Genomic DNA, 27,766 nt, shown 5'->3' with positions numbered 1-27,766 from the left:
TATGATGGAAAACCTATTTAAGCCAAGAGACTGCTCAAGCAGCAAAGCCACCCTCCTGTCTTAACCAATACAGAATCACTGCTGAAATCACAGTGCTGTGGCAGTAAATACGTGCAGGCATTTGTTTGCTTTTGTAAGCTCAAACTTATGGGAAATCCGTTCCACAACAGAAAAGTTGCACTGGAAATATCTGCTGACAGCTAATTGAAAATAGTAATGGCTGTAACACGAAATGTTAGCTAATTAACAGAAATTAACATGGAAGGCCTGCAGTTTGTACATTCTACTCTGTCTAAAACTTTACATTCCTGGAAAGGAAAATATTACGCACCAGCTAAGCCTTTTTTTCTGGGTGACACTCAAAACTTTACAAAATGACAGGCTCCAGCTCCACTTGAAAAGCTCTGAGTGCCAGACAAAGGACCTGAAGTGTGAGTTAAAGCTCTCTCTTTGCAGGCATGTACATTAATTAATTTAGCCAGCCTCACACCAGTGATGTGATTATTTCCCTAAGTGTAAAACTGTGCCCTGGCTGACCCTTCTTTTTAGCTCCATCAGCCTCACCCAGCCTGGGTTTTTCAGGTTCCAGCTAAAAACAGGGTAAAAGAGCTGCAGACGTTTTCTCTGCCCCTATAGGAAGGAAAAACCACAACACAGTAAAACAAAATAACAAACTGCTGCCAGGTCAAAATTGTTCCCAGACAAAAATAGGGTGGGGGGGGGGGAGGCTGGAAAAGTCGTTCAGCACAATGCTCTGCAAATACTGTTTCCATCAGGACACTGTATCACACCAGCACTTAGGGGCCCCTCTAACAAACACAAATTTTATTCAAACATTACCACAGTTCTCAGTAAAATCCTTAAACAGCTGGAAATTACAGTGAAAAGTAACTAGGGAGAGGAGGGAGTTTGGGTCGTCTGTATGACAAAGAAACAAAAGCTAATTCACAGCTGGTATCTCTGGAAATGTGAAAGGCAGATGTGCAATGCATGGGAGAGCTTGCCAGGAGAGAAGCTGCAATTCAGGATCAGCGAGGTCCTTGCTTGGGAACCTGCAGATGGCATGGTGGGGAAAATACAGAAGAGAAAGGTGATACCCATGGATGTCAAACTGTCTCCACATATGCTTGTAAAGATGTGCCACCAAAAACCTGAGAAGAGGTGAATCTCACAGTAAGCAAGATGGGGAATTGGTACAGGCCATACTTAAAGCTTTCCAAGAGGAGATGACAAATGCCTCCTTGGTCAGCACATGTTTTCCTAGATGCCGAACACCTTCTCCAGTCTTTGTGCTGAGTCTGGTATCCAGACACCAGTGGGTGCAGACATACTGCTTCTTGCCCATGTGTAACCTGAGTTGGGATAGTCCATTCACTAAAGCTGCAATACCTTAAAAGGAATTTCATGACATGTTTAATGGGGTCTGATAGCATCCAACAGCAAAAAGAATATGAACTTTATGTACCACATTAATGGTAAACTCCTAAGCATCACTATTGTTTTCCCACAACCTACAGAGAGTTCCACTACAACTTCTTCATAAAATGAAGCATATTCTGTCAGGGATCTGCATTCACCATTGACTTTAATGTTTATGACTTTACTGAACCATACCATTTCATACTCATGTTTATTTTCAAGGTCACAGATCAACCACAGAGTGAGTTCCATAGCAGTGGAGTTCCTCAGTGAAAACAAAGGTTAACACCAATTGTTAAAAAACAACAGCTGGAATGGTATATATGAAACTTTATTATTTTTATGACCACGGAGAAGGCATAAAGGAGACACCTACTATGAAAGTATCAGCTAAAACACAGTTAGTGTAGGAGACCTCAGTGCTGGTCACAAAAATAATTTTATCTTGAGTCCTATGAGTTGGACTGTGAACTGAAGAAGAATTAGCTCTTGACTTTTTTTAGCGTACAAATGCAACTGTGAGGACCACCCTCCTGAATTAAAAGTACAATATTGAGTCTCATTAACAAAAGCTCATGACTTCCAAGATAATTATTAACTCAGCTGGAGAGAGTAGCTAGCAGGGATCTTACTTCAACAAGTGTAACAAGACAATCAGCAGGTGTTTAATGTGAATTATCAAGCCCCGAGAAGAACGAGAATCTTCTTCCACAGCACTCCTTGACAGAAGGAAGTATTCAGCCTACCCAGTTTTTTTAGGTTAAGAGGAACTGCCACATTACTGTCATTAGCGTTGCCAAATGCTGAAGATATCGTATTTGCTTGTTTTTTTTCCTTTGTGTGATACTGCTTAATGCAAAGAGTGAGCTGAGATGCCTGCATCTCATCTGAGTCGTGTGCATAATGAGGGCTTCAGGTAAAAGTCTCTCCCTTCCCCCAGCCAGAAATGTCAATTTTGCTTCAGAAAACCTTAGAAAAGAGAATCTAGTTGAGTTACTGGAGACAAAAAAATGATCAAAGGGAGCCTGAGAGCTAAGGCATACCCCTGCTGTTAGTGACTAATGGGTTTGTTTCTTCTGCCAATGCACAAATGAGCTGCAATACCTATTATAAGAGTTTCTGGAATTCAGCCCAAGTAAGAGGAATAAAAGATTATCAAGGAGAGCTCATTGAGGGATGAATGGAACTTTAAAGTCGAATACACTGAATTACTATCTCTGCCTACTTCAGAGAGAGAGTAAATTTGTGGCTAAATTCTTGCAAAGAAATATTTTTCTGAAATGTATTATGTTACTGAAGTACATGTCAGATTATTGCTACAACATGGAGGCAGCGTAGCCCAAAGACAGAAGAGAAAAAAATAGTTTTTGGTTTTTTTTTTCAGTTCAACACAAACACTGAGTTAGCTGTAGTAAATTAAATGCCTCCTCATTCTGATCCTTTTTTTGGCAACTGTGGAAAAGAAGTGGGCAGCTGCTTATTTCACTTTTCCTAATAGAATGTAGTGTTGTCCCAAAAGACAAATTACTTGAACACTTCTTGTAAGAAAGAGTGTCAATCATACCTATATGATCCACCTTTCCTTATTTCCTCTACAATTTGCTAATCTGGGAACTCTTGTTTCCAATCATAAAAAAAAAATAAAAAAAATTAATACATTCACTTAGGCCAGCTATGAAAACTAAATAATTTAGAGTACATTTTAAATACAGACTATTAATGACACAAACACTCTAGGTGGCTGATTAGTAAAGTCAATGGCTTCCAGCCACATTCAGGCTAGAAAATGATGCATAATGGTCTGTTTTACCATTTGAGAATTAATGATGACATCAAGTAATTTCAACACCCTATTGCCAAAAGACAGGAAGGAAGGAAGGCAGGCTTTTTCATTTGGAGTTAAATCCTCCCTGCAGTATCTGCAAACCTAAATATTAGAAGAGCATAAAGAAAAAAAGTGTGCTTAGAGGCTTCAAATCTTAACTTTTGTCACAGTGTTGAGACCAACAGATGGTAAGCACATGGAAAGTTATGAACTGGCAGAATAGAATATCAGGATGAGGGACCTAAGGGTCAAGAACTACCACTACTACTACTACTACTATAACTACATCAACAACAGCATGTATTCCATGTAATACTTTATTCTAAAAGCTTTTTGAGAACATACAAAGAAAAGAAGAGTTCTAAACTCTAAAAAGAAAAAAGACTTGTGTTTCAGCTTTAGTAGCAATACAAAAAAGGATCTGCATTGCTCTTGACAGTGACTCTCTAAAAGAAAAACAGTAATTTGCCATGGGCATTGTTTTCAAAGTTCATTACAGTTGGAGATCCTGGCAACCTTTGTGCATGAGGCTGTATTTATAGTGTAATTGATAGCATAAACAATACATGGTAAGGTAAGTGCAGAACCATTCAGTTCTCAGAACAGTCCAGCCTATGTTAAAACAAACTCCTTTAGGCAATATCCAAACAGTATCCTCCCCTTCTTTTCACTAAATAAAAACAAAACTACAGTCCTGAGGAATGTCAAGCTCATACAATTTTGCTTTTGACAAACTGTAGATAAACTGTAGATAAAGCTTTACCCAAAAGTGACTCTAAGTCTATCGCTTCCCAAAAGGTCAAATGTGCTTCCTGCACTATTTGGGGTATATGATGAAAAATATGGAAAACAGAAGAATACACCCCAAGTAGTCCTCAGATAATATCTGGGCCCAAGGACATTTACCCACCTTCAGGCTGACACCTTAGAAAAAAGATTAAGATTGATAAGCAATTGCTTAAAAGTAATTCTTGTGGCCATATGGAAACTCTTCAGGAACAAGCTATTACTAAACAGAAGTATAACTACCTTCATAGCGTCTAAATGAGAAAGAAGATAAAAGTTGTGTATTGATCTTCACAGTAAACTTTGAAGAAGGTGTTTAGCTCCTGCTGATAGTGAAGATTACAGTGAAAGAGTTTTGAAGAGAAAATAAGGACTCGCCAAATCTGAGAATATTTCACTTCAAGCAACTTTTAAATAACATCAAGCTTGCACATTAAGATATTTAGGCAGTTTAATGTGAGCAGTAATCTCCATGTCAATTGTAATTCCATTCATATCTGGCTATCGACTTCAGCCGTTTGTGGATTTTGCTTTTCTTATGGCAAGAAACATTTGTCATCAAATATTGATAAGTTCACCTCTATCAGATCTACCTGTGCAGATCATTATCTTCTCAAAAAATCTTATCTCAGCAGTCAGGAACTACAGTAATTCCCAGTTTTTGTACTTCAGGAGAGGAATGCCTCTACTTCTAAGCCTACTGCACCACCCTTTTCTCAGATATTCAACTACCCTTCATTTTCTATCCCCAAAAAACACTTGATTCTCATCTTCACTATAAGCAGGAATCAAACGCCTTCCTCAAAGTTTGCCCAAAATGATGAAGCTCATTAAACATTTTCAATCTTCCCTTTTCATACTGGGCCAGTCAATATGTGCAAGTCGTGTACCAGCGAGAAAAACATTCTGGCTATTAATAAAGACGTAAGATTTTATCCATGCTTCCAAGACTTTTTCCTGATATTAGTAATTTATGTTTAACTACCCGCAGAAAGGCAATGCTCAAAAATATATGCTGATATACTGCCAAAATTTAATCAAGCTATATAGTACTAGTCACTGTGGAGTTAATTAATCAAGCAGCAAAACGATACACACTTTACATCCGTGCTGGGTGTGCAGCTGCATCAGTTTGTAGTACAGGTCCCCAGATATTCAAACTGATGGGAAATTAAGGTACAGCAACTCTTTTAGCAGAATGCCTCAAATTCAGTGCAGGTGATTTCCTGTGTGTGGCAATAGCCCTCCATCTGTTTTGCAGTAAGTCAGCAGCACTGCCTGGTGCTAATGTGGTACATGCTATTGACTCTGAGATGTAACATGAAGAAGCTTGCCCTGCATGGCCTTAGAAATATCTTGGCATGCAGTTCCTGTTACAGCAGAGTACTAACTTCAAATAAAACTTGAAATACTTAAAGGAAATATATTTTTCTTTCCTAAACTATAATGTTAAAACTTCTAAAAAATTTTGTCATGCTGACAGCCAGTGCCTTGCAATGTTGGATGAAAAACCCTTAGTGAGGCTCTGTGATGGGCAGTCTTGAAACAATATTTTTATTACTTAGGAGGAAAGAGATTTATTTGGCCACCAATGAGATGACAGATACACACTGTAATTCCTTAATAAGAAAACTAACACCTTTTTATTACTTTTTTTTTAAAATGGCTCTAAAAAGCAGCACTCTATTGTGCTAATGGAGGATGACACCACCTTGTCTGTGGCAGAAAAGCAGAAAAAGATGCATCCAGAGCCATCTTCAGCTCCTCCTCCAGCCATTTGTTCTTCCCCTACCACCAGTTTGCAGCCACTTTCACCCGTCAATAAACCATTCATGCATCTGTGCTACAAACAGGGCTACTGACATAATCTGGGTTTCAAATCAACTGCTGAAAGAAAACAAAATCCCCCAGAAGGCAGATGGGTAATGTGTGATGGTGGTGAGAGAGCAAAATAAGGTTCCCAAGTTAGAGGAGGGGGAAATTTTGGCCACTGAATAAAAGTGCATTGTGTAACTACAATTTAGGTGATTAATTCTGTGATTTAACTACAAATAGTATCTTGCTTTGTCCCTCCTCCAGAAAAAAAACAAATCCTTAGCCTAACATCACTTAACAACAAGCCTTTGATCAACACCAACATAAGCAAAGCCAGAACCAGTGATCTCAAGGTAAAAGAGTTTGTGTCCCAACAACAGTTGCTGAAAACATCCAACTACCATCTTACACTATTTTTCATATTATGCAAGAAACAATGAATGCTCTCCACCCACACATACACGGAAATAATTTCAGAGACAGTTTTATAGCTGATAGCTTGAAGAGTAGTCTCTGACATTTGAAGGCAATTTAATTTTTTCAAGGTAAAAAAAAGAAACTTCTACCTTTTTATGTTCAAAATAAAGCTTGCCAGTTAAAAAACTGATTCATAAAAAATTGGTTTCTTAGCCAGATAGAATGTATATAAAATCAGACCTTTAAGGATTACAGTCTGTTCCAAATTTGTGATGCTGTAGAGATATTATACATTTGGAAAATGCAAAATGGACATTTTAGGCCTCAGAAATTTATCTGGTTTCATGAACTATAACTCTGGAAAATTGCTGTGACTGTGTTCATCAATCTCAAAGGAGAAAAAAAATTAGGACTTTTTTGGTGATATTCAGGTTTTTGATAGAAGATTCTCTGGTTAGCAGTGATGTGCAAATTGAAAATTTAAACAACTTTAAGCTCAATACAATAGCAATTACACATACACGTATGAATAAAGTAATTTTTGTAGTCAGGGGAGGACTATATCCTAAAGTATCAAAGAAATCAGTATAAAAATAATCAGAAAATAAGTAAAATAAAGCAAAGAAGAGAAGCATGTATGAGTAGGTTCACTGCTGAGGCTCTTCCCAAGACAGTTTTCTGTAACGACACTATCACCCTGTTTTTGTCAGACCAATTTAAATGAAATCAAATAAAAAACTACTTAATTTTAGCAATAACAATTCTACTTGACTTCTTAATTCCTACTTCACAACTTTCTGTGACAAATTAATTTTAGACAGATAATAAGCATTAATTGGGCTGTACTGAATCGCAGTTTCATCTAATAGGCAACACAGACAAGCTTATTATCTCAGTCTCCCCTTATCTTCGATGGTAACTGTCCTATAAATATCTACTATCCAGTTTACATAGACATGGGGTCAATTTCACAAGCTGGCTGAGATCAGCATGGGACTATATGTAGGCAAAAAACGTAGATTCTGATTTTGAAGCAAAACTCATATTCTTTGACTATCATTTTCTTTTTCCAGATTTACTTTACAGCTTTGAAAAGTCCACCTGGAAAATGGGCTTGGGTATTAAATTCAGTACAAAATATGTGAAACAAATTCAGATAACTCTTCTGCTGACAAAGGATGACAGCCATCAGCCCCTTCCCTGATGGGTGCATTAGGACTCTGAATTCACCTGGCACAGGAAAACCTGTTGTGTTTTTTGTTTTCCCACCGGACAAGAATAACACAGCTAAGTGTACATTTGGGGACCAGTTCACTGTAACCCTGTTTTTCACTTGGTCAGTTTTGTTCTCTTTTCAGTTCTGTTGACCCTCTACAAACCTCCACAAACAGCTGAAAACCCTCAGCAGCCCCAACCACACCACAGATGATGTGGTATACACATACTGCATGGCTAGAGACACACAGAGTAAGTCTAAAGACAAATGTTTCCCTGAACTGAGCTCATGTTGTCTGAGCAGTCAATGAATTACAAGTGTCTTCTTGGTGGAGAAGAACCTGGCCAGCTGTGAAAGCCTCTGACTTGGATATCAATGGGAATTTCCCCATTGATACTGGTGAGAACAGGTTTGCACCTAGAGCTAAACCACCTTATTTCAGCTTGCTTTTATTTTTCATTCAGCTTTTGCCCTGTGCTCCAGCTGTGCAACAAGAACCCAAAAGCTGTAAGCCTTCCACTGAAGGGCAGGGAAGATGTGTAGCACTGCAGCACCACCACCACCATATTCATAACTGACTGGGAGGAATCTTACTTAGACAACCAGGCAAATATGTTTGGTTTTTTTGTTTACCTTAAAGAAGCTAGCAATTTAATACATAACTCTTTTCTTTAACATGATTTTTTTTCCCTTTTAGTTCAATCTGTTACACATATAACCACTGATCCCGCAAAGAGCGACATATAGGAATAATTTTCAGAATGTGTCAAGACCATACTGCTGACATAAATAATTACATGTGTATGTAGGAACAAGGTCATTTGGGGGTAATGATAAAACAGGAAATGCTGTCCCAAAGTTTTAATAATCCAAGTGTGCAGCAAAAAAAAAAAAAAAAAAAAAAAAAAATTCTGTCCCAAAAAGTTAACTTCCCTGAGTAACAGTCAGAATGTAAAAATGTTCAGGTTATTAATATTAATTAATCAATTAATACCATTATAATTAATTAATTACACAGTGCCTGGAGTCCTGGAAAGGGATCTTTATGTGCCTGAATAATAAGATAACATTCTACTCCCGCAGTGCAGGAGGAATTGTCAAAGATCATAACTTTAAAGATATTCTTCGTGCTTTGATTGTTCTGCAGAATTAGTTTTTAACATGCATTTGATTTTTGCAGCCACAGGATGGCATTCACTGCTGTGTAAAGGGCCAGTGAAAAGTAAGAAGAGCCTGGGAAGCATATGATCCATCTGGGGAAGGAAATATTTAATTAAAAAAAATTAATATAAATTTACTGCTTTCTACTCATGATAACCATTTATTCAAGAATATGGTATGAAAATCTTGCCCTGCACAGCCCTTAAGGTTCATGTTCATGCTGTGTGGACACCAAGGCTTGCAACAGATACTTCTTGCCTGACTTCAGTAAGCTGGGACCTTCTAAAAATACAGAGCAGCAATTCCAATTTACCAGCAACTGCATAAAGCATTTCAATTTGACTTCCATGGTTTATGGAGTCAGAGTAACTGCTTAATGGATTTATATAGACTCGTAATTTACTGTTTATTTTCCCATTAGGGCAGTATACAGAGTAGGTGTTGACACATGGCATTCCAACAGGAGGACAGTTGCACTGAACAAATGGCCAAGGTGACTGATAATTGCATTGCAAATGTCAGAGTGTGGTTGAACAGCCAGCTATATCAACCCACACATACTTTTCCCAGTTGTGAAATCAAAGTTAAGAGCAGGGGCAATCAGCTACAAGTAGTTAGGATTTATAGAGTTGGGTCTGAAGTCAGCGGCCAGCAGCATCCAATTAACTTCAGCAGAGATGTCTAACACCACTGGTAAAACCACTGGATTTAGAGTGATGAGCAAGAGTGTCAGACCAAGAGACAACCTAGTAATGCTATTAACCTTTGTGAGATTGCCATGCAGATAATGTGATCTGGGGGACAATAAAACACTACATGAGACAATATGCCCAATTTGGTAGTGCAAGACTGATATATGTGAGAAGGAGGAGAATCTTCCTGGATTCGTTTTATGGACCTCCAATTAGGCCTCACTAGGTGAAAGGAGAGAAAGGGGGGAGGCAGAAGGGAGTCCCTCTAATGAGTAATTTTGTTGGTTTGTAGCAGAAGACTTCAAAAAAGCAAAGTTTTAGGAGCTGCTTTGCTTTGAGATTGTCTCAGGAGGTGTTAAAGGGGCCGGGTACTTTGTTGGAAAGAGCCGTGAGAAAGTTCTTGATTTATGGGAGCTCTTGAACAGCACAAGTGCATCCTGTCAGGATCAGTACAGGAGGTGTGATCCCTTGGCACATGGAGATCAGATATGTCAGCACCATACACTAATCCTCATGGTTAGATGCAGGGGTCAGGAACTGTGGATGCTCACTCAGGATGTGGAGGCCTGGCTGACACCATTTATACCACGGCTGCTTCCTTTGAGAAACTGTAGAGAAAATACAAATAGACTTGTACTCCAGAAGTGCATTCAGTTTTAGAAATGAGGGTATTAAGAGAAGTTCTAATCCATAGATTACTGATCTGACAAAATATCTAAATCTTATTTACAGACTCAGTGGGGAAAAAGCAGTTTGTCAATCAAGTGAGATTCAAAATGCAATTCCTGTTTTGCTATGCAAGTCTGGTGAATGTCTGCTCAATAACCTTTAGAAAATAGAGCATGAATGTGTAATTTATGCAGCTACAACTAAGTTTAGGCATCAAAGGACTACTGGAGTGTATTGCACAACCAGAAAAAACAGGGGGGGTTTCTCAAACTAGGAAGTCCTGAGGTAGCTTTCACTCCAAGCTGCAGAATGGAGGAGAGGGAAGGGACATCAAATTAGCCCTGCGAGAACTATGTGAGGTACTGAAAGCACAGCCCACAGCTCTGAGCAGGGTAATTTGGTCTGTCAAGAACCAGGATAAATGAGTGCCTCATGCTGAGCACTGAGCTGTAGCAGCAAGGATTTCTTTCGGGAGCTCAGCGGCTCGCTGGAAGTTGGGTGTCCCACCACTGGAGTGATCCATCACCCGGCACCCTCCAGTGCTGCAGAAAAACAGAATCTTCTGTGCATTTCAGACCTTGTTTTATTAAAAGAGCCACATCTTTCAATTGATACATGCACCCCGAGAGTCGGATATTATGAGAATTAAATGCCTAAAGAGCAGACATTTAAAGCAAATATTATTTTACTTTTAAAACGCCATTCCCTGACTGAGGTGCTACAGTTAAGACTGTGCTCAGGTGTTATCTAGTGTATTGCAACAAAAGTAGCAACTGTAGCTATACTTGGTAAATGACAGTGCAAAAATAAAAAAAAAAAGACACAAAAAAGGACAAAAAATTTGGTTTAAAATTTCATTTAATCCCACGAACATATCACAGAATCCCAGAATCCCAGAATGTTAGGGGTTGGAAGGGACCAAAGCTACACAGATAGAGTTTGTGCAGGTAGGTCCATTGAACAACAAAGTTTTGGTGAGGACTCGATGCAAGTGAACCTCACAGGTCAGTTAATATTTTTATCCCTTCTGCTATGCTTCATGGTTTTCTTTTGAGACCAAACTAATGCACTTATCTCATTGCCTTCTGCATCTCTCTCAGTCAACAGAGGCCATGGCAATTTTGACAAACTTTGATGTATCACATAATAAAGCATCATCTCTGCTTAGCTAAAATGTGTAGTCTAAAACTTATGACTGTCTAGAAACTTTCTGAGTGTTTATTAATCTGCGTTCTTCTTTTTTAATTTTCATTTTGAGGTGTGGCAATATACAATACTGTTTAAATTTTCTATGTTTATTTCAATTAGGTCTTTACAATATCTTCTTTGCCTTGAAGGTTAAGAGCACATTTTTATTTAAAGAATAACTTAACAGTTATCTGGAAGGATAGTGGAAGGAAACAAGATCCACAGGGAAACACAAATACATTTGAGGCTAGGACAGAAAGTATTAAGCTATTTGTTGGTATCAATTACAGATAACACACTGATCCTCAGAAAAGTCAAAGCCATAAACTGACAGACTGCTATTAGTAATATTTGTATTTTTTACTTTCCCGGGAAATGTGAGGGGAAAAAAAAGTATCTTAATTCTGACATTTTTGCTCCCAATTATTCATGTTAATATTTTCTTTTGAATATTTATAATATTCCTTGCCAAAGAACGTATTATTTTTTTTTGCCAAAACATAAAATGTACTCTAGAACTGCAATGGTAACATTTACAATAACTCTGTATCACGAGACTTTAGCAAACAGCAATATTGCATTTCAGAATGAGGAGATTAATCTGTTTCCTGACAACTGAAATTTGTTAGGCTGGGAAAAGAAAATTATTGCTTTTGAGGGCAGATCTCATAGCACTTGATGCTTTGGGGCCTTTGTTTCTGTTTAAATCATATCTTCATGAAAAGCAAAATAATTGCTTGGTCTCTGTTTATTACCAAACTGAAGATAAGAAAAACGTCTGGATTCTTATGTTCCATAATAATATATTTAGGGAGAAAAAAAGGTGTCAAATATACTTATTAAACTGATTCTCCATCTGATCAGAGGTTTTCTTATCTCTAGGTTTCTAGTAAATACTTTAATTTGTGTCATGTTACAAATTATGCTGAATTCTCCGATCTTATTTCAGCACATTTCACATAGTGATGCACTTTTGCCATAACAAATTCTTTTTAAAATAAAAAAGAAACAAATAAACTTTTTTTTTTTTTTTTTTCAGACTACCATGTTTTTGCATGATATTTTGCTACTCTTTCCAGCATTTCTTTTTGGCTCAAGCTGAATGTTGAAGGATTATGTGGCAGAGGGACAGGGTGGCAATCTGTGAACGTTGAAGAGCAGATAAAGAGGGAAAATACATATTGAAAGATATGCTATGGTGAGAAGACAGTACAGGGTGTGATGACACTTAAAGAAAATGTGTATTCAAGGTATACTAGGAAGAGATTCTCACAAAGTGCCTGAATTGGTGGGGGCAGTTTTGAGGAATGAAGAGTTTTAAGCACATCACTGATACTGGAACTTACAGTCCCTTGAATAATAAGAGCATTAATAAGGTGGAGAAAAAAAAAAACAACAACATCAGAGGAAGAAGAACTGACGAAATCCAGATAAGAGAGCTGTAGAGAAGATATAGTAAAATCTAGCAGATTCTGCAAAAGGAAAGAGTTTTTCCTGGTTTTCTCTTGTGGAGGGGCTGCCTGTAAACCAAAGGGCTCACAGTTAAAGATGATCTGTGAAAGGGATCACTTCAGCTGTGGGTGTCCTAGGAACCATCTCCAGTTAGACTCCACGGACACTGTAATAGCCTGTGATCAAAGAACATGTTTCAAACCAACCCAAAGTCCACTCAAGTAAAAAGGAATTGGAAATTTAGTGTTGGGACACAATGCATTGCAGGGTAGCTGGATTTGGTGTATATGAAGGATGGCAGCAAATGAAGTGACTGTGAAAATATTCTGGAAGTAACTTTTTTTAGAGATAACAAGCATGAATTCTGAACAGCTGAGTACAGATCACCCTGGGAAAAAAGGACAAATGGATGCAAAATTTCTTTAAAGGCATGTTTCTATATGATGGATTAATTAAAAGGCATACTAGGATTTCCTATGCTCAGAAAGGATTTTAGTACAGATGCAACATATTCCTAACTGAGGAAAAAGATGCTCCCTGACTTAAATGCAATGCTCAGCTCAGTCTTAGTCAGGAAAGCAGGAAAATGAAACCTCCACAAAATGTGTGTGCGTGCATGTGTGTGTGCTCACACACACACAGACTTAAATTAACAGTCTGGCAGCTGATGGGTATTGCAAATGCTACAGAAAACATGATATAGCACTAAAGCAGCCATGCTTCAGATAACACAAAGGCTCTCTACATCTAAAATAGATTAGAATTATGTGAAAGATTTCCTGCTGCTTCTGCAGAAGATTAAAACTTTGATATATTCATAAAACAAATGTGAAGATTTAGCAAAGCAGCATGTCCTTCACAATAACTCTTTGTTTTACCAAGCACAGAGTCTGGTAAAAGAGACACCCTGAAAGGGTATATCCGACCAATTTGGGCCTGGTAGGTGGGCTCCAGTCCATAAAAAGAGAGCTACAGATCTTAAGAAATATACAATGAAGAAAAATCCTGTTAACCCTGAGCTAATCTGTGAGCTAATCCCTCAGCAAGAAAGCAACATTAGACCAAACTCCTAAATCCTGACAAAAAACAACCTGATATAGGTTAACCAGAGAATTTGCCTACAGAAGCTTAGCATGGGGAATGATTTATAAAACCAGAAGGAAGACCATTAATATATCCCTCTCTTTCAACATCCTTTAACATATGTGTGCAGACATAATTTTAAAACCACACAATATTGTTTGGTGTTTTAATTACACTTTTCCATCCCATTTGTGTTGATCTAATGCTCTGCCATCTCCTAGTTCTGCAAACCGTTATTAGGTATATTTTAATTTGCTTTTCTCTAACATGTTCACTCACCCATTTCCAGACATATCTGTGGAAAGGCAGCCATAGATGCCCACGCCTGACTCTCTTGCCCTGGGTATTATCAGGGATAACATCAAGAAAATCAGTGCTACTGAAGATGGACTAAGCACACCATTCAGGGTAAGCAAAGGAACTCAACCAGCCCCGGGATAATAATAAAGATCTACCTGTCTCCACAATGACATTACATGTCTTATTATATTGCTTGTTAACCAAAAGGTCACTTTCTTGCACTACTTGACTTCACAACTGCAGAATGCTAAGTCCAGTGAGATTTTAATTAGGTCCAGAGGGCCAAGGAAATGTTGATGGACTTCTAGGCACCCAGGAGATGCGCAGGGCCTTGCACGGTGTTAGCCTGCAGGCTGGATTGGTTTCCTTGCACAATTCCACCTTCTCCACTATGCCTTTAAAAGAGGTGGAAAATGACTGATAAGAGAGCACACGAAGCACATATGCTATCTCCCCTTCCATGCTTGTATGCAACGAAGTGCTTAAAGGAAAGACCTGCTACTAGACTGTGGTGTGTGCACAACAAAATCTCTGAAAGAGGCATTTCATGCTCACCAGGGAAAAAATGACAGTGCAGTGCTTTGTGGACTTTCATTTCTTCATTTCATGACCCAAAAGTTCAGGTCAGTGATTGATAAAATCTGTAAAACAAACTTCCTCCCCTCTGCAAACTCGGTCAACTTCTCATGTAAATGGCTAACAGGTTTTTAAACCTGGATCATAATATATTTTTTTCCCTGTCCATGTTGAGCAGACTCACTGTCTGGTGAAACATGATTTTGTTGAAAACATACTTGGGGCAGCAGGCTACTGTAGATGGTGAATCAGTCATTCTATATATATTGATGATCTCAGAAAATCAAATCTCTTCCATGAGCTAATGAGTGCCTCAATAATAAATAAGCTGCGCTTTTTCATTTTAATACCCAAGTAAATTAACACAAGCTTACAATAGATCTATAAAAGCTCTATAAACTGACTAAAATCTATAATTGTCAAGCAGTCATAAAAAACCTCCAAAGTTTTGTATACTGAGTTATGAAGATTTTTGAGTTGGGAAGTTCATTAACCATAAAAAAGAGGACTGCTTTTCTTAAATACTATTGGTATCCTGAATCAATAGAATGGATTAACCAAACAGTGTGAGATGTTTAATGCTGGACTAAAATCCTGCCATGTAAGAACTTCCATACACTATCAGATTAGTTGGATGCTTTAAACACTCTCCAAGAGAGGCCAGAATCATATATTTAGATATAAATGATGCACTAATTGAGCTGGCACTAATGTGTTTATCCTTGACATCATCCTGGTGTTAGCATGTGCAAAACATTTTTATGGAAAAAATCTAATCTTGAGAGAATGTAAAGAATTAGATGACTAGGATCTAAAAAAAAATAAAAAGACTGAAATCAACTATAAGCAAAAGCAAACAAAGCATCCTCAGGATTGATTTAAAGTCTACAAATTTTGTGGAAATGTCATAGATATTCTTTGTGCATCAAGTCTCTCAAGGCTATTGGCATTTCATTGAATACATAAAATGAGCTGAGGGTCACTGCTACTATTTATATATGTGGACCCATTCTTGTGCCTTCCTACTGGCATATATTATGTCATCAGAGTTGTGTGTACATTTTGTATATTTCCTATTGGCTATCTGAATTTAACATGGAATATTAAGGACTTTAAATACAGAACTATTTTTTTTTTTTTTTAATTTCCAACTTCTTTTGCCCTGTTATTATTTTATGAAGAGTTTTGTCTCATTTAGGAGGAAAACAAAATTAAAATGCCAAATGAATGAAGGAAAATGTTATTAAACTCCGTTTTCCCAATGCTTAGGCTTTGTTGTCTGTGTTACTTCTCAAGTCACTACCTAAAATAAAAAGACATCTGGGAGCTATTTTGAAATTTGCAATAATTTTTAAAAAAGAGAATAAACTGTAAAAACGCCATGCCTTAATTATTTTGCAGTTTAAAACTCCTGTTCGTATCTCTTACACTCAGTTAACAACTGAATTAGTAATATTTTCAGTGATGCACTTGATAATTCTTCATCCTATCAGATCACATTTGTTAGAGACAACAGTCTAACTGAGGAGACCACTGATCACTGCAGACAGTTGAATCACACCAGGACTTTTCCCATATTTTGCTGTGTAAGACTTTCTGCCTGAACACACATGAGAAGCTGTGTGCAATGTCAAATGCAAATCTGTCTCTGAAAGAGAGTTTTAACCTCCGGTCATCTCCTGCCTTTGGAAAGTTGTTGGCTACATCAGAAAATAGCAACTTGCTGAAAAAAAAAATAATCAGGAGGGGAAGGAGGGATGATTGCAGCCCATGCATCTCTAGCAAGATAGTGCAGAATGAAAACTCCTGAAGAACATGGGGTGCAGGATGGGAATCTGCAGCGTGGGATGAGCAAGCTCAGCATGTGCCTTCTATCCAGGAACTGGGGTCTCTGCTAGATCCACCACCACACTGGCCTTCCCGCAGGAGGCCTCACCCTCTGCTGATAAACCCCTGGAGAGGCAGTATGAGATGAAAATAATTTAATTGGTTTTTTAAGAACCGTTTATTGTCTTCCATTTCTTCTCATTTTCCCCTTTATTTCCTTTTTTCTGTTGCTTTTCCCCCCAATTTTGAAGTTGACGTTCAAGTTCAATGTGTTGTCATTCAAAGCTGACATAATTTCCATTGTCTTTTTAGAAAGTTGTCTCTCCATAATGTTCCTCTAAAAATCTTTTCAGGTGTCCTCAAAATAATGAAATATAACTCTCTTACTTCCAGCAAGCACAACCAGTTATAATTTTTAAGTTCAACCTGGAAATAACAGGCTGATTACCTATTTTTTTAATTTCCCTTGAATTATTTGATAGGCTCTGATGCTAAAACAGAAAAGGCATGTGCCTTTGGAGCCATGAAAATCTCAAGACAAAATGTTCAATCAGACACACTGCCTCATTTTTACCCCATCACCCGCATGTCACCAGGAAAAAATGCAGCTTTCCCTGCCAAACGTGGGCAACGCTGAAGATCCATGAAACAAATGCTTACACAGATTCATAATCCAGGATTTAAGCAATCAGTGTTCTGTAGGATATTATTCAGCTACATAAACCCAATGAACTTCAGCTTTTATACTTCTCCTGCAAAAATATACATGAGCATATTGCCCCACGGCTGCCTATATTCTTCAGAAAACTCTAGTCTCTTACAAAGGACCACTGACTACAGGCATCTCCAATATTAAAGGCTGCAGCCTCACTGAATAGGCTCAAAAGCACAATTAGGTTAAATCTGTAAAGTTTTTGCGTGGGAGATGCTGGAGGAAAAGAGGAGGATGCCAGAGAATGCAACACTGGTCCAACACTGAGCCACCAACGTGGTGTTTGTGAGAAGAACTGAGAGGCAGTGCTATTTCCAAATGCTGCTTTTCAAGATTTTAAACCCCCCTTTCTTCCACAAATTGTGGCCATAAAGTTTCCAGGAGCAATTTCCCCTTGCAGACCAAATTCCAAGTGGAAAAAATTACGGTCCCGCCATCAAAATTCCCCTCACAATTACAACCTCCCATTAAACAAGTGGAAATCTGAATTCTTTTTAGGCTACAATTACAGCAGATTATTGTGCTTCCCTCTAATTACTGCACATAAACACATCCCATATAACAGTTTATTGTACCCTGTTAGTGTACTTACAATAAATAGAAACCAATATGCTTCATTCAGCCCATGTATTTTGACACTCACATCAGATATACCAATTTATCTTCATTACAACCCCTTGTGCTGTTACTGACATCCTTCTCGGAGCTACGCTCAAGCATCACAGCAGGAAGATTGATGAGGATTCTATGTACTGATTTGCAACAAAAGCAAGGCACTCGAGAGGCACCGTTACTATTCTGATAGCACTAAGTTGGCTAAAAATTAGCTGCACTAAGCCAACACTCTGCTCTCACTCCTCCTCCTCATTAGTTATGGTACATGGCTCAGACCTTGAAGGCTTCAGGCTGTTGTAACAATATTTTAAATCTATTGTCTTCAGTTGCTTTTTCACTCTTGAAGAGATTTAAAGTTCTGACCATGATTATTAGTGACTATTTTTATTCTTCAGAAAGGCTTAGAATAGGCAAGTTTTTCACCATGACAAACATTAAAAGATAATTTCTGAATGAATCTACAGTTGTAAATTTAAACATAATTTGGAGGAACAGAGGGATACTGTCACGTTTCCCACAGATACTCTGGATGCTATTTTCAAAACTGGCTAAAACACTTTAGAGCCTGCACCACACATGCTCATCAAGGACAGACCACATAGTCTTTGCACTTTAAAAGCACTAATGTATATATCTTTATTAAGAGGCTGAAGAGGTCACCTCTCAATACAGATCTTTTTTCTCTCCAATCATAACGTTCCAAGACGTTGCAAGAATTGCACACTGAAGCCTGTAACTCTCTTGGCTCATTCTTTTGTTCAATACAGGTCTTGCCCCAGCAACTCCCAGCCAAATGAGCTCCCCATCAATGGATGTGCTTTGCAGAGGATTTCCATGTTGGAGGCACAAGTAACCCAGCATCTGCACCAGCATGTTCAGAAAGCACTCGGAGTGAGAAAGCACGTGCTCAGAGCCACTCTCTGGGCTGAAGGCACAAGTCAATGAGCTGTAGCCTGGATTCAACAATTCTCTCTCATCAAGCTGCAAGTGCATGCTGGAAAGCAAACCAGGAATTATTCATATTCTGGACATCTCAAAATCAGCCAGCACAACACAAGAATGCAGATCCTGCATGAAATGGTTTACTTTTTAAAGCTTATCAGACTTCTATCACTCCAGCAGCTGTTTGCATAAAATCACATAGTAAAATCACTGAAGTTTGTAAAGCTGTCAGACCAGGATTAGGAGGCATCTACAAAAAATGTGGGCAGAAAAAACAGCCAGACTATTTCTGTGTTTTTCCATAGCTCAAACTCCACCAATATTCTCTACTTCTAGCTTCTTCTTTTTAGTAAATTAGCATAATACATGAGCAGACAGAGTTAAGTGTTAAAACATAAATTGTTAGAAGACATCCCATACCCAGAAGAAGAAAGAAATAAAAGAAGAAAAGAAGCGGCTGATGTGTCCAGTTACTGAAGAAGAATAAAGACAGATCACCTGAAACCTGCAATTGCTCCTCACTGAAAAATATACTGCTATTTTCATTTACTTGCAAAACAAGCTGGTGACTCTCAGAATTACCTTTCTTGTTTTAGATGGATATTTAAATACTTCATCCCAACTACAGGATCTTTAACAAAGTCTGTGAAATAAAATATATTATTTTGGCTTATTTCATGTGAGAAAGTCATCTAGTGGTCATTTTCCTCCCATTTCAGGCAGAACCATTTCATTTGTAAAAATCCACTAAAGCAGGAAACCATTCTGTATAAAATCCAGTAACATCCAATTTAAATGAAGCTGAAAAATTCTACCTGATAACAAGCACTGAATAAAACTTGCAGCCTTGCAAGACATAAGAAATCTGTCAAAAAAAAAAAATAAATTAACTCTCAACTTGGGAACTGAAAAAACATAATGACACAATCAATGAAGGATCTGGGAGAAAAAATCCACTTTTCTTTTTTTTCTCCTTCCAAAAAGCCCCAAACAAAAAAACAACATCTCCAAACAAAGTCACCCAAAAAGCCCAGGAGATCTCAATTATTATAAATGAGATTCCATTTCTGATTTTCTGATGCATCTTTTAACTCAGGGTCTAGACAAGTTTCTGTGTTCACTTTGGGACATTCTCTTTGGTAAGTGCAACAACCTAAGACAACAACCGTGGGTACTGTTAAAAAAGTCATGTGTACATAGGTCCAGACATCCAGAGAAGAAAATTAAGAAGGAAGGAAAAAAAGCTGCATGGCTGACCTGGGCTCAGTACTTACTTTTTAACTGACTTCTTGTGCACATACAAGAGAAGTCACTTAGATTCACCTTTCCTAAGCATGGCAGTCTTAAAAATCCACATGCAGTCATTGCTGGTAATCCATGTTTCCTCCAATATGGACAGGCATAGATGACTCCAGAAGTGTCACCCTAACCTGTCACAGGTCTAGAGACCAGCAATGGAACTACCATTATAATGACTAACATCTGCCCTCTTATTTCACCTTGTTTTCCTAACAACTTTAATGAAAGAATGGAATTTGGTAAGGAAGTGGTGGCTGGTTTGGGCATATTGTCCTTGTTAAATTCAGGTGGGGAAAAGACAGGCTTATTAAAAATAATTAAAAAGACGTATCTAGGAAAGGTCTGTCAGTGTCTCACACACGAACTGGGCCAAACGGAGCAGGGGTTGCCAGGTCAAGCACTAATCGGAGCTTTTTAAAGGGAGCCAAGGTAGCCAAGTTTGCTCTCTTTTGTACCAGACAGAGCACGGGAAGATGGGTATGAAATGGAGCCGAAAGCAAAATCCTGTACTGCTGGGGGACCACGGCTGTCTTGGCAATTAAGGCCTCCCCAGGGGCTTAATTACATGCAGACACAGCAAGGCATTTTAGATGTTTTCTGACTGTGCCACAAGAAGGCTCAGAGCTCTGCCAGCCTGGCCCCAGATCCCAGCAGTCTGTTTGCTCTGATCCCCAGGAACTCATGTCCCAAGAGGCGGCGATGGTCGACATTTCATCAGCAGTTCCAAGGGTCCATATGGCCACTGGGGACACGTCCCTGCCAGAGCTTCATTCCCTTTCCCATACTCTGCTTCCAGTTGGGTTTTACAACAGCGTGGTCCTCTCCCCAGTTCTCCAGGACTCCCCGCTCTGGTGTTTCTCTTCTGTAGCCTGCTCTCCACTCCCCACTGACAATCCTTGGAGCACCACAGGACATTAATTTCCCTCTAGCACATCTTCAGTCCTCAAAATCTTCCAGATGGTTATTTTTTTCAAATGAGATAAAGTTCAGGGGAAAGAATATATTAACTTGTATTGATGACTAAAGCCTAATTCCTATAAGCAATTATTTTTTCTTTTTGCTATTAATAGTAACACTTCCCCGTCTGTATGGGAATCCTCTGGCAAATGTGAATTTGGCAGATTTCACTGAGATCTCTGAGGCAAACACATAAATGCAAGAGAGACTTACAGACTTCAGATTCTCATCAATAGATACATTTCAAAATCAATGTCAATTTCATTAATCTTGCAAACTTCTCTGACAGTATAAACTGGAAAGCTTGCATTGATTTAAACACATGATTACTTTACTAACCTTCCAACTTAATAAACCCTAAAAACGGGAAAATCCTTTTATTCCTCTCTGTTTATTTATGACCTGGAACGCATGAGAATCTACAGTGACGAATAAAGAAAAAAACCCAACAAACTTGTACAGTAATAAATGTTCTGCACTAACTAAAAAAACCCACGGGATTTCTAACAAGCAAAAATAACCATGGAATATGCAAAAGTGTATTTTACTCCATTTTTCTGCCAGATAGTGATTACATTGGGAACTATTTTGTCCAGATGTTTTTTAACTTGCATGGATTTGAACAGAATTTCCTAAAATACATAGTAGGAATGATTGATTATGTGCGACAATATGGTTCTTTTTTACTTGTACCAACATGATTTAGAATTCCTTATTTCACAAACAGACAAGAGAACAGAGTCCAGGATCTTCTACCCAAAGGAAAAAAACACAGCATGGTGTTCAGCAATGTGAAAGAAAACACATGTGGTAAAACCAGTAGTTTGTAAGTGTATCACTCCATATCCAACATATGTGAGCTACTTATAAAGAGAAACATTCATCTAAATTTAGGACAAGGAAATGGTTTAGATACTCTTTTTAGAGGACAATTTTTTACTGGAAAATTGTCATTGGTAGACTCAATAAGTGAAAGCTAAGAATATACTAACTGACTCTGATGATGAGTGAATGTGAGCAAGGTCAAATTCTTCTTTCATCCAAAAGGATAGTTTGCATGTTAGATCTGAGATGCAAAACTTTAAATATCTTTAACCTGGCTGAACACAGAGTATTACTGGCAGGGTTGGGGTTATTTTATAAATTTTATTTATTTTTTAAAATTTGCTCTGGATAATCTAAACTTCTGTCACAAATAAAATGTAAGGGTTACAATCAAACATTTAACTGAAGTAGAATAGAGATGGAAAATAAGTGTGGTGCATATTTGTTCAATTTTTTCATGTGCTTGTGAATTGAAAAATGCAGTATTTTTTCCGTATAATTAGGCAATTCCCAACTTTCTGAGAGTCACTCATATATAGAGAGAAGGGAAATACCACTCTGCTGGAACAGGAAGAAATTATTTTAAGCTACAAAATTCAGTTAACCTTTTAACATATATTTTCCACCTAATCTTACCTCCAAAAAATGTTCCGCTTGCTGTTCCCGATCCAATTTTCTTGATGTTGTTGTAATCAGACCTGTGAAAAAAGGGTGATATTTGATTGTTAATATCTATTGAAAAATATGTCTCTATCGACGAGCAGAAATGAATTCATTTTTCAAATACTCAAAGGGAAAAAATCTATTTAAAGCTATATCACACACAGATCTCTTGACATCTGTCAAGCATTTTCTTTCACAGTGCAGCCATTATAACTTCCTGACTAACAATGAATCTGGAAGCAAAATGCTGTGAGAGAGGTAACTGAAAAAGTTAGCTGTGTATCTGCAGTTAACATGCTGCATTTTATTACAGTGAATTAAAAAAAAAAAAACAACCCACCTTACTAAAGAATAACTATTTGCCTTAGAATTAAGTGCCTCAATGAATCATTTGCATTTGACTGAAATCCTTCCGTAAAAAACCTCATTAAAGATTTCAGAGCTCTCCAACAATTAATGGGATACGATGCTGATTACTTCCACACCGAGAATGCTTGACAAAGAAGGTTATTTCTATAATAACTACTAGTATACATAATTATTTCCAAATATAATAATTCTAATGCATTAAAGGTTTGTATTACAATTTCATCAATTTGTTCTATGCTTAAATTGAGTCTTTAAAACAAAGTACCCTTCTACATGGAGATGATCAAGGTATCTTTTTTAAAGCAATGTACTTTCTCAAATAATTAACCTCTTGTGGGATTTATATCAAGAAAAGAAAATTAAACACTTCCGAAGTTCCTTCCAGAAAAGCAATGTGTATCTTCTGTGAACAGAGCTTAGTTCGAATTTTTTTTGCATTAGAGATTTAAAAGGCAGGTTTGAATTGTCCTTCCTACAAAACCTTTCCTTGGATAGGAAAATGCATCATGTGCTCACTTTGTGATAAATTCTAAAGATTGTAAAGGCACCAACTTGTCCTAGAGAAAAAGATGTCTACGGAGACAATGCCAGTGGATAAAGAAGTTCTCAAGAATGTCTCTTGTCTGCAAGATTACCAAGGAAGACAGCAAACTAAATATTCCCATTGGTTAGTTTTATTACCTGTTTATTTAATCACACCAGCCAAACATCTACACACAAACCCATTATGACCCTGGATTCTTAAAAAAAGGCAGCAGTGACATCTGCATAACACCTCTAGCCCCAGAAAGCTTCTACAGCTAGAACTCCTCATCCAATGTCACCTTCTCTTTGCAGAAATCACTTCATTTACTTTGGTGAGAAGAGGGGAAATACCACTTGAAGGGATGTAATGAAATGAACACAGCAAAGTCCACCCAGCTTCCAATATTTCAGACTCATTATGAGATTTATTAGACCCCAGAAGCAACACTCCTAGGGAGGTCACAGAAACCACAGTGGTGCTTTATAATTATGTGGAAGAACCTGGTGCTGGCAAAAAGCTGAAAAAGCAAAACAAGTGGCATTGCATGCATCCAGCAAGTGTAAGTATTCAAACCAGTTACACCATATAAGGGGGCATCTACTCACTGCATGAGTTTAAACAAACATGACAGCACAGCTGACAGACTGGTGTCATTCACACAAGATCCCTTCATGTCTAGAGACAATGCAAAGATTTAGGGAAAAAGCTCCTAATTATGAAAGAAGTTCAGCCCCCCAAAATAAAGTAAAAAATTCAAATTTGAAATATCCCTGTTCAACAATACATGGTCGCTAGGGATATGTATCAAGCACAATCTCACCATGGTAAGGAATATGATCATTTTTTAATCTTCTTTCACTTTCTTCCTAATGTGCCATTATGAACTCCCACCTACATCTTAAATAAGAAATGTCTAGCTGTAAATTACAGAAAGTCTCTGTAATCATCATCTTCTTCAGGCAGAGGAATTCATGACTTTTGAGCAGTTGAGTTAACATTTGAAACTGAGTATAACGGTCAGAATGGATAGTTTTTTTCTTATATTGGACAAACTATACCACCACTACTACCACTACCACTACTTCTACTACTGCTATTGATATCACTAAAGATTTTTATCACTACATGTTTTTTTTGTTTTCCTTTTTCAATGTAGAGCCTTTTGGACTGCAATCATGGCCAAGAGTGCCTTCAGACCTGAATTTCTTTCTAAACGAGGTGTATGAACATATGGCAAGTTTCTACAACAGAACTGCCTATGCTGAAACAGAGCAGATCTTCACAAATTTATCCTCCAGACTTAACAGCTGGTCTTTAAAGGGAAGGTTACCAGGCCATTCCCATCAGTTCTGCAGACCTGATCCTGAAGTGTGATGCTAGACCAACTAGCAGTTTTTGCTTTCAAAGACAGCTCTACATATAACTGCCAGTTCTGGGAATTTTCATTAGGTTGTTACAATGCTCTACAGAAATTGTGTGGGGTCTCTAGTTTCCATTCCTGTTCTCTGAGGGACTCTGCCATCCGACACTTTTGGTGACCCCATTGCAGCCTCCTGGCTGCTCACTTCCACATACATTCCTGAACTCATTGATAGATCACACTACAAAACACTACTGTTTAAAATATGACTATACATAAAATCAGATCTCAACTAGTTGATGTTAGTGTTTATTTAATTATGGTCACATATTAGTATGGATGTGAATGTGGTCTTTTCATATTATAACTCTGTATTTCAAGGAATTCTGTTTAAGATCACTCATCAAAACTGAAAAAAATAAATATATTCCAGTTATGTCTAAGGCTACCCACAGCTTTACCACTCCAGTCTCAAATAATTTAATTTCATGGGTTCTATGAAAACCTTACTGTGTCCCTCCCTCCACCACTCAGTACTCCATGCCATAGACACATAAGAATAGCAGTGTATAGCAGGAGGTAGAACTTTATTTTTGAGATACAGGGGCAAATGAGACAAACATGTCTTTGCACAAGAGATTATATCCCAGTTTTAGTTCTTTTCTAACTGAATTAAATTGTCATACTATGTTACGGTGTAACAGCATTTCCTAAAGGAAATAACACAGAGAAGAATATATCCAAAGAAATGATGTTAGGCTGCACTGCTATTTACGATATAAAATCACAGGGGAACAATGACAAAAAATGACCCTTTCTTTTTTCATATCTTCAATATGTACTGTAGCTCTTCTAGGCACAGCCATCTGGACCACTGTCCAAAGCCAGCTGGGAAATATAGCACACATTTATCACAAAATAGCCACAAACACTAACAAGCTTCAAAAGTCATAGCACACTTCTAAAATGGTTTCTCTTGAATTTCCCAGGAAACATGGTCCTGCTAAGAACAGGAGATACTTGTAACCGTGATGATTCTTTAAGCCATCAAAGTGAAGAGGAAAACTGGATCTAATAAAAAAGCTATTGACAGAAAACCATGAGCTCACAAGCAAGGTTATGTGAATCAGTTTCCAGAATTTCACACTTTTTGTTCACTTTGTGAGCTAAAACATCTCTCTGTGCATCCTTGCACATCTGTTTCTTAGGCCATATAAATGAAAGAGGGCCAATGCCATCCTGGGGTGCATTACGAGTGTGGCTAGCAGGTCAAGGAAGGTTCTCCTCCTCCTCTCTGCTACCCTGGTTAGGCCTCACCTGGAGCACTGTGTGCAGTTCTGAGCTCCCCAATTCAAGAAGGACAATGAACTACTGGAAAGAGCACAATACAGGGCCACTAAGTTGATTAAGGGACTGGACCATCTACCCTATGAGGAAAGGCTGAGCAAGCTGGGTCTGTTCAGCTTAGAGAAAAGGAGGCTGAGGGGGGGATCTTACAAATTTTTATAAACATCTAAAGGGCAGGTGTCAGGAGGATGGGGCCAGACTCTTCTCAGTGGTGTACCATGACAGAACAAGGGGTAATGGTCAAAAAATGGTAAACAGGAGATTTAACCTAAATATAAGAAAATACTTCTTTACTCTGAAGGTGACAGAGCACTGGAACAGGCTGCCCAGGGAGGTCATGGAATCTCTATTCCTGGAGACATTCAAAACCTGCCTGGACATGTTCCTGTGGAATCTGCTCTAGGGAATGCTTCTTTAGCAGGGGGGTGGACCAGAATCGCCAGAGACCCCTTCCAACTCCTACCATTCTGTGATTCTGTGATTCTGTGAACTATTTTGTGAAAAATATTCACAGTTCTTAGGTGAATTTGATGCTGATCAAAGTGAAGGTGACAACAGAACATGGGGAAAATAACACCAGAACTACACTAGCTCAAATTGTCTTCTGAGGATCATGTATTTATTGGACAAAAGAAATGCCCTAAATTATCAACCAGTCAGCCAGAGCAGACTATGCACATAAAGCTTAATGTATATGCTGTAAAAGTTAAGAGCTCCTTTGTTTTTTTAACACTTTCTGCCTGGAAAACTCCAGGCATTTGCTACCTCTGTTCTTCCAGTTAGAAAGGGTGATGGCACCTGGACAAACATCAACCTGCCTGCTAACTCTGTCTTCAGTGCTTTAATTAGAGCAGCCAATTGGCAATTAGGATTTTCCGACTGAATAATCCACACTACGCCTTCAGTTTATAGACCCTTGCTTCATAGAAGGGTCCTTGTAGAAATAAAATCTCTGTGTGTGCTTAAGTTGATAGGCCATGCTATATAAATGTATATTGTATATACAATCAAATACTGAGAAGTTTTATTTATGCATATGACATTTTATATATACCCAGTGAAGCAAATGTTAAAAACTGCTAAAATATACATACTTACAGAGGCATATTTAGCTCTGAGGTTTACTGATACTCATTCTTTTCATATACATGCATTATTTGAAGATTTGTGCTAGATACAAGTTAATTCATAGACTCAAGAGAGTCATGGAAGAAAAATTCACCAAAGGCTGTTAAATGCAAAGGCCGTGGTGGGGGAAATCTCTAAGCACTGGATTACTTGAACAATAGCCCACAGAGGGAAACATTACTGTGGGTTTGCTGCTTCTGATGCTTAATTCTCTATGTGACCAAATCAGCCCACGGCTGTAGGTGTGACAATGAACTAAACTGACCTTTGGCTTAGAAGAAATTCATATATTTTTCAATAGTGTGGCACTTAGGGACCAAAAATCAGTTTGCCACAGGCTATTTTCTAACACAGATTGGATTTCCCTAATATGGCTATGAAGCCAAGGAGAGTTCAATAGCTTTCTTATGAAATTAAAGTCTTTTCCTTCAACCTGTGGATGGATAACTTTACCTGAGCTGTTTCCTGAAGTACAGCTTAAAAGATAACAGAATCTGGTATAGAGAGACAGCTTATTTTCCTGCTGTCTCTGGAAGTGTTGCAAATGTTATAGTATAAAGAATAATTTTTAGAAAACTGGAACTTTAAAGTACTCTT

At 38.0% G+C, this 27,766-nt stretch overlaps 1 protein-coding gene across 1 annotated transcript in view; it reads right to left on the bottom strand.

Annotated features, from left to right (window-relative positions):
- FAT3 (FAT atypical cadherin 3) overlaps positions 1-27,766 on the bottom strand; it is a 351,811-nt gene that overhangs the window by 111,780 nt on the left and 212,265 nt on the right. The window contains exon 4 of the mRNA XM_051628838.1: positions 22,413-22,474. Within this exon, the coding sequence (XP_051484798.1) occupies positions 22,413-22,474 (62 nt within the window). The remainder of the gene's footprint in view (positions 1-22,412; positions 22,475-27,766) is intronic.

This window comes from Apus apus, chromosome 1 (genome assembly GCF_020740795.1).
Source record: "Apus apus isolate bApuApu2 chromosome 1, bApuApu2.pri.cur, whole genome shotgun sequence".
Taxonomy (NCBI): Eukaryota; Metazoa; Chordata; class Aves; order Apodiformes; family Apodidae; genus Apus; species Apus apus.
The sequence above is the reverse complement of the archived record's forward strand: the minus strand, read 5'-3'. Positions and strand labels throughout refer to the sequence as shown.